The 13,513-nt window shown below is 45.5% G+C and overlaps 1 protein-coding gene across 2 annotated transcripts in view; it reads right to left on the bottom strand.

The window, feature by feature from the left end:
* The window catches only part of PTGFRN (prostaglandin F2 receptor inhibitor), a 66,761-nt gene that overhangs the window by 13,450 nt on the left and 39,798 nt on the right, over window positions 1-13,513 (bottom strand). For both annotated transcript variants that reach the window (XM_033052780.1, XM_033052781.1), the window contains one exon: window positions 7,726-8,145. In XM_033052780.1, the coding sequence (XP_032908671.1) occupies window positions 7,726-8,145 (420 nt within the window). The remainder of the gene's footprint in view (window positions 1-7,725; window positions 8,146-13,513) is intronic.

Below are 13,513 nucleotides of genomic sequence, written 5' to 3'. Positions count from 1 at the left end.
TGGATTACCAACCAAGACTCCTACATGTTTATGCTAGAACACATTTAAAGAAACAACAGACCCACAATACTAAGATCAGCTGCTCAGGTAGTGACTTCACAAGCAGGCTGCAGCCTTAACTTAAACTCAGCATGATGGGATCCTTTTCCTAGGAGATGAGCAGAGATTAATCTGAATGCTTCCTCACCACCTAAACTAGTTTTGTGTGAAGTCAGTTTGTTTTCTGACATTCACACACATACATCAAACTATATTCCCCTTGCAGCATATTTATTTCTCCTCAGAAAAATCAAGGTGTTTTCCATCCTTTTGTTTGAAGTTGGGCAGACAGAAGTTCAAGGTCCTAGGGGATTAAAGGCAGCATGGACCAGGGCACTCCAGCCAACTATAAGCAGAAAAAGCTCAAGCTGTGTGTGAACTGTCAAAGAAAAGAAACAAAGAGACTGTCAAAATCTGCTAGGAACATCCCTGCATTCCCAGCACAGTCCCTCTGCTGCACTGATTGAAGGCAGAACAGTACCACAATAATCCTGATACTGTCCACAGCTCAGAGTCTATCCTAAATCTATCCAGCAGTGAGTGAGGTGACATCACATCAGGAATATGGGACATGCTCTCTGGAGCAAGAGAGATGAACTGCATGATTCCAACTCTGCCAGGCTAAGGATGGGCTGCCTTACCCCGGTCCTGGCAGGTTAAACAAGGAAAGACAGAGGGCACACAGGACTTTTCAGACCTTATTTCTAGGCTGAAAGTCCTGAACAGACACTGCCTTCAAACCTTGGCAAGCCAATAAACCACTAATGTGGAGCAGAGTCAGAGCATTCCTGGCTGCTGGGTGTCACAAGGCTGAGCTTGATTGGTCACTCAGCCAGGAAAGGCTGTGGATCATGGAGATGCAGAATTCCCAAAACACTCCTCAGTTTGGGCCACCAAGCACTTCTCCCCCATGAAGAGCCAGAACTTCCTAGGCAGGAAGGCTCCAAGGCATCAGCATTTTGGGATCCTGCTTCTCCTTGGTAAGGCACAAACAGTTCTTTCCCTTTAGTTATTTCCCTAGCAGGTAATATCTCTTGCAAATTACCATCTCTACCTCCAGGGAGAAATCACTGCCCTGTGCTAGAAATGGATATCAATGAAGAGTCAAGAGATGTGTTGGGGGTTGTGCTCTTCCCTCTTCAGCTGAAGAGGGAAAACAACATTGAATTATTTTTTTTAAACTAAGCAAGATTAATTATAGTGGAAGTTCCTCAGTTCAGTCTCAAAAACTGTGTGGCTGCAACTTCCTAGGGCTTCTTTGGGTGTATCTCAGGTCTTCTGCCCAACTGGCCCATGCCCTGGGCCTCAGGCATGAAAGGACAGAATAAAGCACCTTCAAAGATTTACACCCTTTATTCCTCCCCCTTTAAAAACCTGAAAAGGCAAAAAGCTGAGTGCCCCATTCCCCCACCCAATGTTCAAGGGGTCCTGGATTTGGACCACACCAAGCAAGGCTCAGAACACAAAACCCAAATACTTTTCTCAAGTTTTTGCCCTCCAAGACAAACAAACAAAGAAACAAAAACCACACAAAAGAAAAGACCAAACATCTGAATGCCAAGATTACAGATACAGGCATGTGGTGAAAGAGGCAGCTCCCAGCAGACACTGATGGCACTGGCTCAGGGTCTCAGCTCTGTCAAGCACCTGCAGTGTCACTGGAAGGCTTGGGGAGGTGACAGGAACACTCTCCTTCAGTCAGACATGAGTTCATGCTGCATTGACACTGAGAAAAACAGAACTCTGCAGACAGCAAATGATGTGGCTTTGGCCATCTTGCCACCTGCATTTAATAGTTTGAAATACTGTTATTGGCACCTGCTGGTCACTCAGGAGAATAAACAAACCAGAGCATGATTTCAATTGCAGGGCTGACAGATCAAGCATGACCTGTAAAACTCATCAAGAACAAAGCAAAGTTAAATGCTGAAAAGCTGTTTGTGAGCTTGAAAGCTGAGAAATAACTGGATTTTAATGACTTCAGATTTGAAGATATGTCATTCCCTCAGATAATTCAGAAGCTAAAGAGCACAGATTTACAAAACAAACCAGCATTCACAATTCTAAGAGGTAAGTATCATAAATTACCATATTCTGCTGAGACCTTCAATTTAAAATAAGCCAAAATATCTGTTCCTCACTATAAGCAATGCCTTATGTAATCTTAGATAAAACCCCTAAAATTTTTCTTCTTTATAAAGTAATAACAATTTTATATTAAAAAGCACCTGCAGTCAGGATAGCAAGAGTTTTCAGAGCATTTCTTGACTCCTGAACACTTGAGAATCACCCCACAACTTTAAACAGAAAGGGAAGAAATTGAGGTTAGAAGTTTACTAGTACAAATGCAGAAGCGCTTACAGAGAAACCGGGTTCCAGAATCAGGATTTGTTCAGTGTGCTTTTCTCTGAATGTTCCCTTTTATGTTAGATCTCAATGCTCAAACTGTTGGTTTCATGTCACCAGGAAGGTAACTACAGGAGCCAGACTTTACAGTGATACAGTTTTCAGCTAAAAAGTGCTATGCTAAATCTTCTACATATAAAAATAAAAGGAAAAAGTGTTGTAAGCTGAACCAAGATTTGTTTATTACTTTGTGCTCATTCAGATTGACACCGAAGGGGCTGCCGGATAGAAAAGAAGAGTTCAAGTTGGTTGAGTTTATTTACTCAACATAAGGATTTATAAATTGGAGACAAATTCTAAGCCCTCTTTACATGATGTCACTCCATTTTCTCCCTGCTTTCCTCCCTGCTCAGTAATCCAAGCATTTTCAATTTGCAAGAAAAATGGGTAAAGAGAATAACCAAGAACCAATTACAGTCCAATTCTGTAACAGAAGAGGTCCTAACTATCTAGAGTCCTAGGTGATGTTTCGTATTCTTTGATTACCATTTTATGCTATACTTCTCTGCAAAAAAAAAAAAAAAAAAAAAAAAGGTACAGTCTTCCAAAGACACAAGCTGCCTTTATTTCCCAGCCAAGCAGAGAAGAGAAAGGTCAAGTAAGCTGATGACAACAGAGACCTAGGGCAGACTGCTCCTCTCAGACGTCTGTGCCCAGTTCATTACTGACCAGGGGGCTGGAATTCCTGCATGCAGCTTCCCTGCTTCCAACCAGGCAGCACCACAAACCACAACGGGGAGAACAACCGATGCAACCCACGAGTTCTGCATCGTCCAAAATATTACTCATCCCTGCCCTGGCACCAAATCATTCACTCTTCAGCTGAGAATTCCATGACCTGTTTTTCTCCAGATAGGAAATTTCTTCACCTTCACTTTTCCAGACCTCTGCCCTTTCCCAGCTTCTTCGTGAAGCTGTTCCCTAACAAGCTTTACCCCAAACCTCATAATGGGTGTTACTGGAAGAAGCCCTCAGTAGTTAAGTCTGTGGTTTCTTCTTCCAGCTACAAAGTACTGCACACAGGCACAAAGGCACACAATGACAAAGCACGTTCCTGCCCATTAAGAGTGGCTGGAAAATACCAGCCTTTCTTGCCAAAGAGTTTCTGCTGCATTGCTTTTCATTCATTTCCGTGATTAAGCTTTCTTTCCTTCAAGAATCTTTCTATTCGCCCTTCTTGAAATTGAGTATCTCTCAGGGTCATTGCAGGGCATCATTTCATTTTAATTGCAAGTTCAACATCAATACTCAGCTCATATTTCGGCAGCTCTTGGTTTATCTCCGCTTCTTCCAAAGTGAATGATAATACATTGCTGTGCAATGAGCTCACGTGCAGATGTAATCCAGAGTTGAAGATTTCATTGAGATATTTCCCTTACAAGTTCTCTTTTATTTTTTGCCTCTCCAGAACTTTCTACCCTGCTGAATGGCACAGAGAAGAGACAGCCCAGAGCACAGCCAAACTCCAAATGGTTCTCTCTCATAACACACTTCTCAACATGAGATTAAAGGCTTCCTTCAAAGGGAAAGGAAAATAAGTCACTTCTGTGGAAATCCCTGAGAGTGTGTATTGGGCAAAGACATTCTAAACACCAACCTGGGTTGCCCAGTTCATGGTGAAAGGGTTTGAAAATTAAAGGACAAATGCCATGCAGGGTTGAGAAGAACAGCAAGGGACAGAAGACAGGTGTGTTCCAGGCTGAAAGGAAGGCTCTGTACACATGCACATCAACCAAGAGCTCGGGAGGAGAGAGGATGCTGGAGTGGAAACAGTGCAATGAAATTAAGAGAACATTTCAAGACAGGCACCAACAGCTGCTCACATCACTGCACAACCTTTAAAAAAATACATGGCAGATGTATACTGTCCTACACTGGGAAGAAAAACAAAAAAAGTACTGAGGAATATTAAATCCTTCATATAAGACAGCTTCCCCTGCCCCCCAGATAAGCTTATTTTGCTTACAGCAGCTGGACATACAAAAGGCATTCGTTTTATGAAACTGGCCCAGCGATCCATGTTATTCATGAGGTCATACCACAGGATTCACAAGATCCTCTCTGGTCCTAAAATATATCCAGCAGAGAACAATCTGCCATTGATTGAATATTTGAAAACTAATGGCCTAGTAGGCTCCTCCTCACCACACTCCCCCACCCTCACTGCCAGTTCATATGGTCCAGTGGACAAAATCCACATTTCCTTTTATTTAGTTCAGGGGGTTTCAAACAAATACCTTTACATTAACATTTCAGATCATTAACCAAATAGAATAAATATGTCCCTCTGCAACAGCAAGTGGAGAAAGAAGAAAGGAGATCTCTGCTAGCAGCCAGCATGTTCTGCCTTGAATGGAAAGAATCTGAGCAAGACATTTTCCACAGATGTTCATGGAAAAACATTTCAGAGCACTGCCACATTTCAAGCCTATTGTGGCAGGAAACACTGAAGTTTCATGTGTGCAGTTCTCAGCTCATATATGTGAAGCTCACAGGCCCCTGCCATTCAGAGAGATCACACTGCACAATGTGTATGCATGCTTAAAAACCCCTCTTTGAAACATCACTCCGCTCCGAGAGATCTGGGGGAGAGTCAAATCAGACAGAAGGATTTCCAGTCCCAGCAAGCCTCACCATCCCCCATCAAAGGGGAATCAATAAAAACAACTGAGAAAGAAATTCCTCCTAGGACTAAAAGCTTCACGTAAAACCCTTTAAGGGCTTCCTTTTGCTGAAAATGCTACTTCCTTATTGATCCCTTCCCCACTCCAACAGCCATGATGGAAACTGAAAATGCTGCCCAAGCCTGAGACTTCAAAGTACAGAGGAGACTGGAATACATCCTATTTTTCAAAATTACACTGCTGTATTACATTCCCTCCAGCAGTTATAGATAAGTTGTCTTTCTGTTATACTTTGAGAAATTGGTACGACTGACTCCTTAACAGTTTTCCTATTGGAGCAAACACTCCTAAGATACCACATCCCACCCTCCCTACAACCCCAGCTTTTTTTTTTTTTTTTCCCCCAGTTGCCTGGAAAGCTGCATACCCCTCTTTTTTTTCCTGCACTTTCCTGTTAGTATCTTCCTTCCCATTTTGGGGGAAATTCTCCCTCCAAACAACTAGCTCCCTCAGCAGTTCTGCCTTTCACCATGCCCATTAGGGAAATTCTGGCACCAACTTATTTTTTTTTCTGAAGAACAAGTTTGACAGCTGCTTGTGCCACAGGATGCAAGAGAAGGGTGTGATATCTGAGCTGTGCTTTCATAGCTGCTCCACAACTTTGCCATTTACCTCTGGCTCCCTGACTCAGTCTGCATCAAAGACAGGAGGTTTCAGCAAACAAAACCAAAGTAACACACCCACAAAACATCTTTTGTCTTGTATACTTAATTCCAGATGATTTCCCAAATAGTAATTCCACAGTTAGTCCATTCTAACTGTGCTCATCACATGTTCTCATCGTGCCCAGAGGTGAATATCCAGCAGGGATATCTGAGTAACAACTGAAGGACACAAAGTTCATCCATCAATTAAAGAAAACTGCAGGTATTTCAAGACAGATTTTGCTACATGCCAAGATTATTTTGGGAAAGAGCACTCCAGCAAATTGTGCCTGGGATCTCATTTCTTCATTCTTTTGTAAAGAATGAAAGGCTGACAAGGCTTCAGGACCATTCCTCCCCCTGCTCCAGCCCTGCCACTGGAATTCACACATTCCCAGGGCACTTCTACACGCTTCCTCCCTTTCTTCACTCCACGCTCCAGAAATCCTATCTGGGTGTAGGGGCTGGGAGGAGAGGCTGACAGCAGAAAAGTCAAGACTACAACACGCACACTTCCCTCCCTTGCATTGCTCACAGATTTTCCTCTGAACCCTGGGTGTCAAAGCATCCCAACAAACTTTTTGGATGGGAGTTCAAAGTGACACAAGACAAGCAATGCTGGGAGAGGCACCAACCACCACTTTTGTGCAGGAAAGCCTCCACATCAGAGCTTGGAGGAGAAGGGTGGGGTTTGGGGCAGATTTCATTCTTGCTGGTTTCTTTAATCACCCCTTTTGCAAAACTGCTCTCCTGCTGTGTCTGACCCAGCTATGAAGAGCAGTAAGGCTAAAACTGCGGTCCATTAAACCATCTGGAGAAACTACCTAAAACTGAAAGAAGCTGATTCAATGTCCTCTGTCTGGCCAGCTTACATCAAAGCTACATCTCAAAGCTTCCTACAAAGTGATGCCCTCATTGCCAGGCTGTCCTCCCATGATCAGCCCTTGTCCTTTTCCCAGTGAGCTGTATAAGCAAGTTCAGATCTTAGGAACCACATCATCTAGTTGTGAATGCAACCAGAAGTCAGGCTGGTCTTGCCTATAAACAAACACAGCTCCTAAATATGCAGCAGCCCATTATTACCAGCAGAACATGAGCAGGAAAGCCCCACCAGCCCAAAACCCCACCAGCTAGGTTTATCAAATCAGGAGAGGAGCCCTTCCCTCATAAGTGCACCAGTGTTATACAAACAGCTTCCACTGCACTTCCCAACAATATAACATGACAGAAATCAGAGTTAACGTGCATCTGTGATGATCCAAATCAATGCCATCCATCTCTCCCTCCCCCCAACATTATATCAGGACAAGCATGTTTCCATAGAAAAATCTCAACAGGCAGGCTTTGTTACAGCTGAAGGTAAGGGGTTCAGCAAGCAGTTGAGGAACAGGATGTCCTTCTGGGTACTGAAATTCATCCCAATTTGTGGAGCTTTGTAGTTCAGCCACGAGGGACCTCTAAGGTCTTGCAGTGGCAGGATACACTTACTGAGATGGCTGAAATGTTACCCTGACCTGACCATTTTCTGCAATTACATCAACAGTGAGGTGTGCTCAGGGAATTTAATGTTATGCTAATAGAGTCTGTTTTGGAACAGAAATCCAGTTTATATTAATGTTCTTCCAGAGCAGCCACTACTAACAATTTAGTGATACAGCTGGCAAATGTGGCAGCAGTTGCTCCATACTGAGAATCAGCTCTGAGCCTGCAGGACCATAAAAGCTGCATTAGTAGAGAAAAACCCAGGGGTTATGATTACAGCCAATTCATTAAACATCTTTCTGTAAACAATCAATAGCACAAAGGACACAAGTACCACCAAAGAAGACAAGCACAGCTCTCAGCCATCACACCATTTGTTCCAAAGAGTAGATATTTCTGAGACAGAAATCAAGGGGAAAGCATCACAGAATTCTCTCCCTTTCTGGCCTAGACACAGGCTCTGTACCAACCTGATGTCTGGAAGTCTATCTGGATGGGGTTGGATAAACCATTGACAGCTTCACGCCACATCCCCCCACCGCCCGGGGACCAGGCGGTCACCACGCAGCGGTAGAGCCCGGCATCCGAGATCTGGGTCTGGTACATCCTGTAGCGGAACTCGTTCTCCTGCACCTTCTCCAGCACCACCCCGTCCACGCGCGTCTGGTCCGTCCAGTCCTCCAGCCGCACCACCGAGTCCTGGCTCAAGGAGATGATGCGCGTGGTCCCGTTGGGGCTCGACTGGTCCGCCAGGGGCTTCTCGGCCGTGATGAGGACGGAGTAGCGCGGAGTCTTGATGTTCTTGGAGGACACTTTGCACGTCATCTCAAAGGTGTGGCCTGCTACAAAGAATGGCTTCAGTTTCACCGCCTCCACTGTAAGCGCGTAATCTGAAGAGGGAAGGAAATAAGCAGCAAGAGAGGGTTAACAAATAGGCGTGGGTATTTCTGCAGCACCATCGCTAGTTGAATCTCCCATGCAGGAGATCACAGACAGGCAAAGCTCCTTTTTTGGAGGAACAAATCCCAGCACATTTATCTAAACATGTGGACAGCCCAGAATGCTACTCAACAGTGCACACACACACAAGTACACAACAGCTTGGGTCAAGATGCACAAATTCAAACAAACACCAAATACTGGACAGATAATAGAATACATGGGTTGTAACAAGACAGGGTTGCTTTATTCAGGGATAAAGATATTAGACAAGATTCAGAGTCCCAGTTCTGGGACTGGACCTGGAAGAGCACCCTCAGTGACAGGGTATAAGGGCACTGCTGAAATACAGCTAATGACAAAAGCTGCCACTCACTGAATTGGCAGCATTTAGTGTAGCATCTTTTATTTCCCTTGAAAATACATCCTAACAGCAATCCAGACACTTTCAGCTGAAAACATGTGACAAAACTGGTGGTAACAAGTCTCCACCCCAAGCATCCCCATACAGATTTACACACACCTCTGCCTCCGTGTCAGTCTCTCCTCCCCTTGCTTCTCATACATTTACTTGCATACAATCCTACCAGAAGTCTTGACATTTCCCATTTGACATCAGGAATTCCAGCAAGACTTACTGCTTAGTTTCCTTCCATTCTCTACTGGCTCCTCAATCCCAAGAATCCCTTAATTACAGGGTTTGGGAAAATTATACATCACGGAGCACAGCTCCAAGACATACAAAACACAAGCTCACAGCGAGAAACTGAGAAAATGAGGAGTGACTGAAATCAGAATCAGATAAAAGGAAAGGGAGTTGCTAGTTTTCCTGGCATTGTGATGAAAAGATATCCTGTATATGAAGGTTCTTCTTAGGGAAGGGAAGGCTGGGGATACAGCCAATTCAACTCTCTGGACTTACTTTGCTGCCCCATATTGTCCCTTCTCTCCTTTATTTAAAAAAAAAAGTGTGTAGACCAGTTAAAAAGTTCCACAGAACTTCTTTATGCAAAATGAAACTTCTCAGGAAAAGGGAAATAAGCAGTGGTGAGATTGAAACACATTTCCCAAAACTGAACTTAAATGCAGTAATATTTATGTCCTCCCCACAAGAGCAACAAGATACTTGTCAAGATTACATTTTGCAGTGTTTTGCCTTCAAGCAGCAGTTTTCACAATGAGTAAACACAGCCCACAAGATGAGAAACCCGGTATGACAACTTTAAATCAGTTCTGTATAAAGCAGATCACAGTACAAAGCTATATAAAGAAACAGCAGGAGCAGTGAAGGCTGAGATGCTTCTAGTGGTCTAGCTGAGCACAGAATTATTTGATACTCCACACCAAACCCCCCTCGCACTTCCACCCACTAAGCAAGTGACAATACAAGAGTTGCACATTTAGGGACTCAGGGTACAATCACAAATGAAGCTGTACAGAGTCAGTCATTCTCCTCTCTCTTGTGAAAAGACTCATCACACACCAGATTCCAGACTTCAAATCCATTTTTTCCTCATTCTCTGTCTATGAGACATTGATATCTCCTTTTTCATATGGTTGCAGTATTTAGGAGCCCAGCATAGATCAGCTTTTCACATTTTTAGGAATATAGTAGGCAATTATATTTTCTCCTAAAAGCAGAAGCACAAACAGCTAGTAATACTTTCCTGGCACATATTGCTGCTTTCTAGGCCATATGAGGAGGCCCCGGGCAAAAATCCCTCCTTATTTAAATATTCTTTACATTGTGGATCTTCACATTGGAGCACTGGGTCCTAGACACCAGAAAGGAAATCTTACATTTGGTCTCTGGTATATGTGCTTAAGATTAAATGCCCTGACACATTCAGAGCCGTTCAGCTTCAGCTGATATAACTCTCCACACTATCTGGGCTTCAAATACCTTAACTTCCACTACCCCCTGAGCCACAGGTCAGGCAGCAGCAGAAAGGGCAGGGTCTTGTCCCCAGCAAGGACAGAAAATTTTGTTCCTGGACATCCTTTACTGGTTTTCCACTTGAGAGCAACAGCAAATGTTTTTACCAAGTATTTCTGCTAAAGGAGAAGGAGAAAGGAGCAGGTAGCAGGGGACAACAGCAGAAATGCCATTGGTAGAGTTTGTGGAAGAGAACAACTGAAGCCCAGAGATGAAGCTGGAGAACAGTGATAGAGTTCAAAAGGGTTAGAAATTAGGATGCTGAACAGAGAACAAGGAGATATGTTCTTATGAAAGTCCTTTCAAAGCATTTTAAAAACCCCTGAGATCCTTAGTTTGGATGAACACACAAGGCAGAGGCACCCCCTCTTCTGTTACACCACAAGAAATCTGGAACAGAATAGAGAAGGCAACACACAGCCCATCACATAACAGGTGCTGAATGTTTCCTTTTGCAACACAGTCAAAAAAAGATCAAAGGCATGTTTCTGTATGTGCCATAATATTAGAGACCTGCATATGTAGCAAAGTAAAACAACAACAACAAAAAGGCCCCATATCCTATCAACTAGAAAAACCTGGATCACCATGCTTAATATCCTGGTTCTGTGCCAATATTGTTCTCCTTCAGTAGCAGCAGATGAAATCTAATTAGCACTCCTTCACCCCCACCTAGAAAAGCATGTACCTAGCTGTCTGTGTAAGAGTGCACATTATGAGAAAGAGGGCAGCCCAAAGACTTGGCACTTATCTTAGAAATAACAGTAATCTGCATGGAAAATTAAGAGGGGAAGAAAAGCCTCTTCATGTTTCCTAAGTTAGCAGAAATTAGTCATCAGATCTTGCAGCATAAGATGAGCCAGAGGTCAAATGAATGCTTTCTTCCAAGAACTGCAGCCTAAGGTCTCATCTCTAATCTCCTGGGAATTGCCAAGGAAGCAGCGTGCATGTGTCTTGACCGCTACTCCACACATTTGCCTGTCTGCGTACATGCCTGCAGTCCCATGTGGAGTCTCATCATCTACTTGTAAAGCTCCATGAATGAAAAGCACAATAAAACACACCCTGCTTGGTCATACACAGGAGGCTGCAATCTGCAGTTTATTCTGGAAAGCAATAGGGGAAGAGTTCCTGAGTAAGCCATACCCAAAGCTTGGGCACTACTCCAAAGGCAGAGGGAAGAAATCCTAGCCAAATGACTCAAATAAAATTTGAGTAAACTGTACTTTGGAGCCTGGCAGTGCAAGGTTCTGCCTTCCATCACTGGCCAGTCCAAGTGGTTAAGCCACACTGCAATTCTCCTGTTGCTCTTCAACCACAAAGTGTGTGCTCAAGAGCACTTCCTGGGTAGTGACCAAAACCAGTTTTCACCTAATCTACGCCAGGCAAATTTCTAGAGAAGCCCAACAACTACATGGGTAAGGAGACTTTAAAAACAGCAAACACCTTCTCTGCACTCCTCGTACTCCAGCTGGAAAAGCAGCACAATGGCCAGGGCTGACAGCAACCTCGGAGCCTCACGGTGCTACTTGAGGCTGCTGACAAGAACCTCAGTGCTCATAAAGGCCCCTTCATCCCCCATGTGCCAACAAGGCTGCTCATACAGGGACTGCAGCAGGCATTAAGGCAGTGACAGCTCTGCTGTGACACAAGGAGGTGGCTGTACAACACCCCAAGGTACCACTGCAGCCCCAGCAGCTCTGGGAGCACAACAGGCACACCGAAGCCTGAACATGGGAACTACACATGAACACACACCTGACTTCAGGAACTCTTGTCCCTACAGCCAACCTGGCACACACCTGTAATGGGTTAGGTGCACCACTAATTAGTGGTTTGTCTTCATTTTCTTCTGTCTTCACTCAAAGCCAGGATTAAAACATGAAGGAGACAAATTTCTCGTTCGGCCTTGGTTGTTTATTAAATCTTATCTAGAGTACAGAGAGTTCTGCAACACTTCCAGCTACCAGCTAAAAGTGAGCAAAATGGAGGCAGATCTATCTAGTTAAAAAGTCTTTTAAAGCTAAGCAGTCCAATTAAAAGCTAACATCTAGATTATTCATACTTTTGGCCCAATAACCAAACCGCTGTGACCCACACTGCAGCACTAACTGTCCAACCAAAAATTACTGCCTTAAAGTATGAAGAAGAAGAAAGAAAACACCCAAGAACATCCATCTTGTCCCATACCTATTACTATATTCTAAAACCCCCAATTTTAAAACCCTTCACTGTGTGAAATCACACACTCCTGTTTAACTACAGACCCGTGACTTTAACTCCAGCACTCAAATTTGGATCCTTCTCCAAGACCTCAGTCAAAAGCAGTGTTCTCCAGGGGGTCAGTGCCAGAAAGCACAGAAAGCTCAAAAATCCCAGGTTTCTGGGATCCAACAAATCACACACCAGCTTAGTGCCATGGGGATTTCTTCGCCCAGGAGGAATGGTGTGTCTGTACTACACCCTGTCTATGACACATCAGCAAATACAAAGAAAAATAGGTGGCAGAAATATTATCTCTATTTGCAGGACTGTCTGAAAGATTAAGGCACCCTTGCTCCCAATTAAGTGTGATGGGAGGGCCTGGGCAAATGTTTAGGACAAGTAACATTATGTTAAATATAATTACAGTAAATTCACGAATACAAGCCGCACTGACTATAAGCCGCATCTCTGGGTGTTGGCAAATATTTTGGTTTTTGTCCATAGATAAGCCGCACACGAATATAAGCCGCTCTGTCGTTCGCAGCGAGGACCCGCGTGCAATTATTAACAGAACGGCGGGAGGGCGGGGTTTACTGGCTGAGCTAAGGCTGTGCAGGCTCGGCCCGCTAGGGGCCGCTGACGGGGCCAGGTGGTCCAGCACGGTGCTGCAGCTCGGGGCCGGCCGCCGCTGCCCCTGGGCTCGGTCACCCCGGGTCGGCGCTGCCCTGCGGTGGCAGGCAGGGACGGAGCTTCCCCTGCTCCTACGGCAGCGGCGGCGGGCGGGGACGGAGCTTTCCCGCGCCCGTGGCGCCGGCGGCGGGCAGGGACGGAGTTTCCCCGCTCCTGCCGCGGCGGCGGCGGGCGGGGACAAAGCACCCCGTCGGCTCCCCGAGCCGCGGCAATGGCTGCGCGGGGCTCCCGTCGGCTCCCCGGGCCACAGCAATGGCTGCGCGGGGCTCCTGTCGGCTCCCCGGGCCGCAGCAATGGCGGCGCGCGCTTCCCCCCCCCTCCCCGGGCCACGGCAATGGCGGCGCGCGCTTCCCCCCCCCTCCCCGGGCCGCAGCAATGGCGGCGCCGGCTTCCCCCCCCTCCCCGGGCCGCGGTAGGGGCGGCCCGGGTCCCCCCTCTCCTCCCCGGGCCGCGGTAGGAGCGGCCCGGGTCCCCCCGCCGCCTCCCCC

This window comes from Catharus ustulatus, chromosome 2 (assembly GCF_009819885.2).
Source record: "Catharus ustulatus isolate bCatUst1 chromosome 2, bCatUst1.pri.v2, whole genome shotgun sequence".
NCBI lineage: Eukaryota > Metazoa > Chordata > Aves > Passeriformes > Turdidae > Catharus > Catharus ustulatus.
This window is presented reverse-complemented; position numbering and strand designations above follow the sequence as displayed.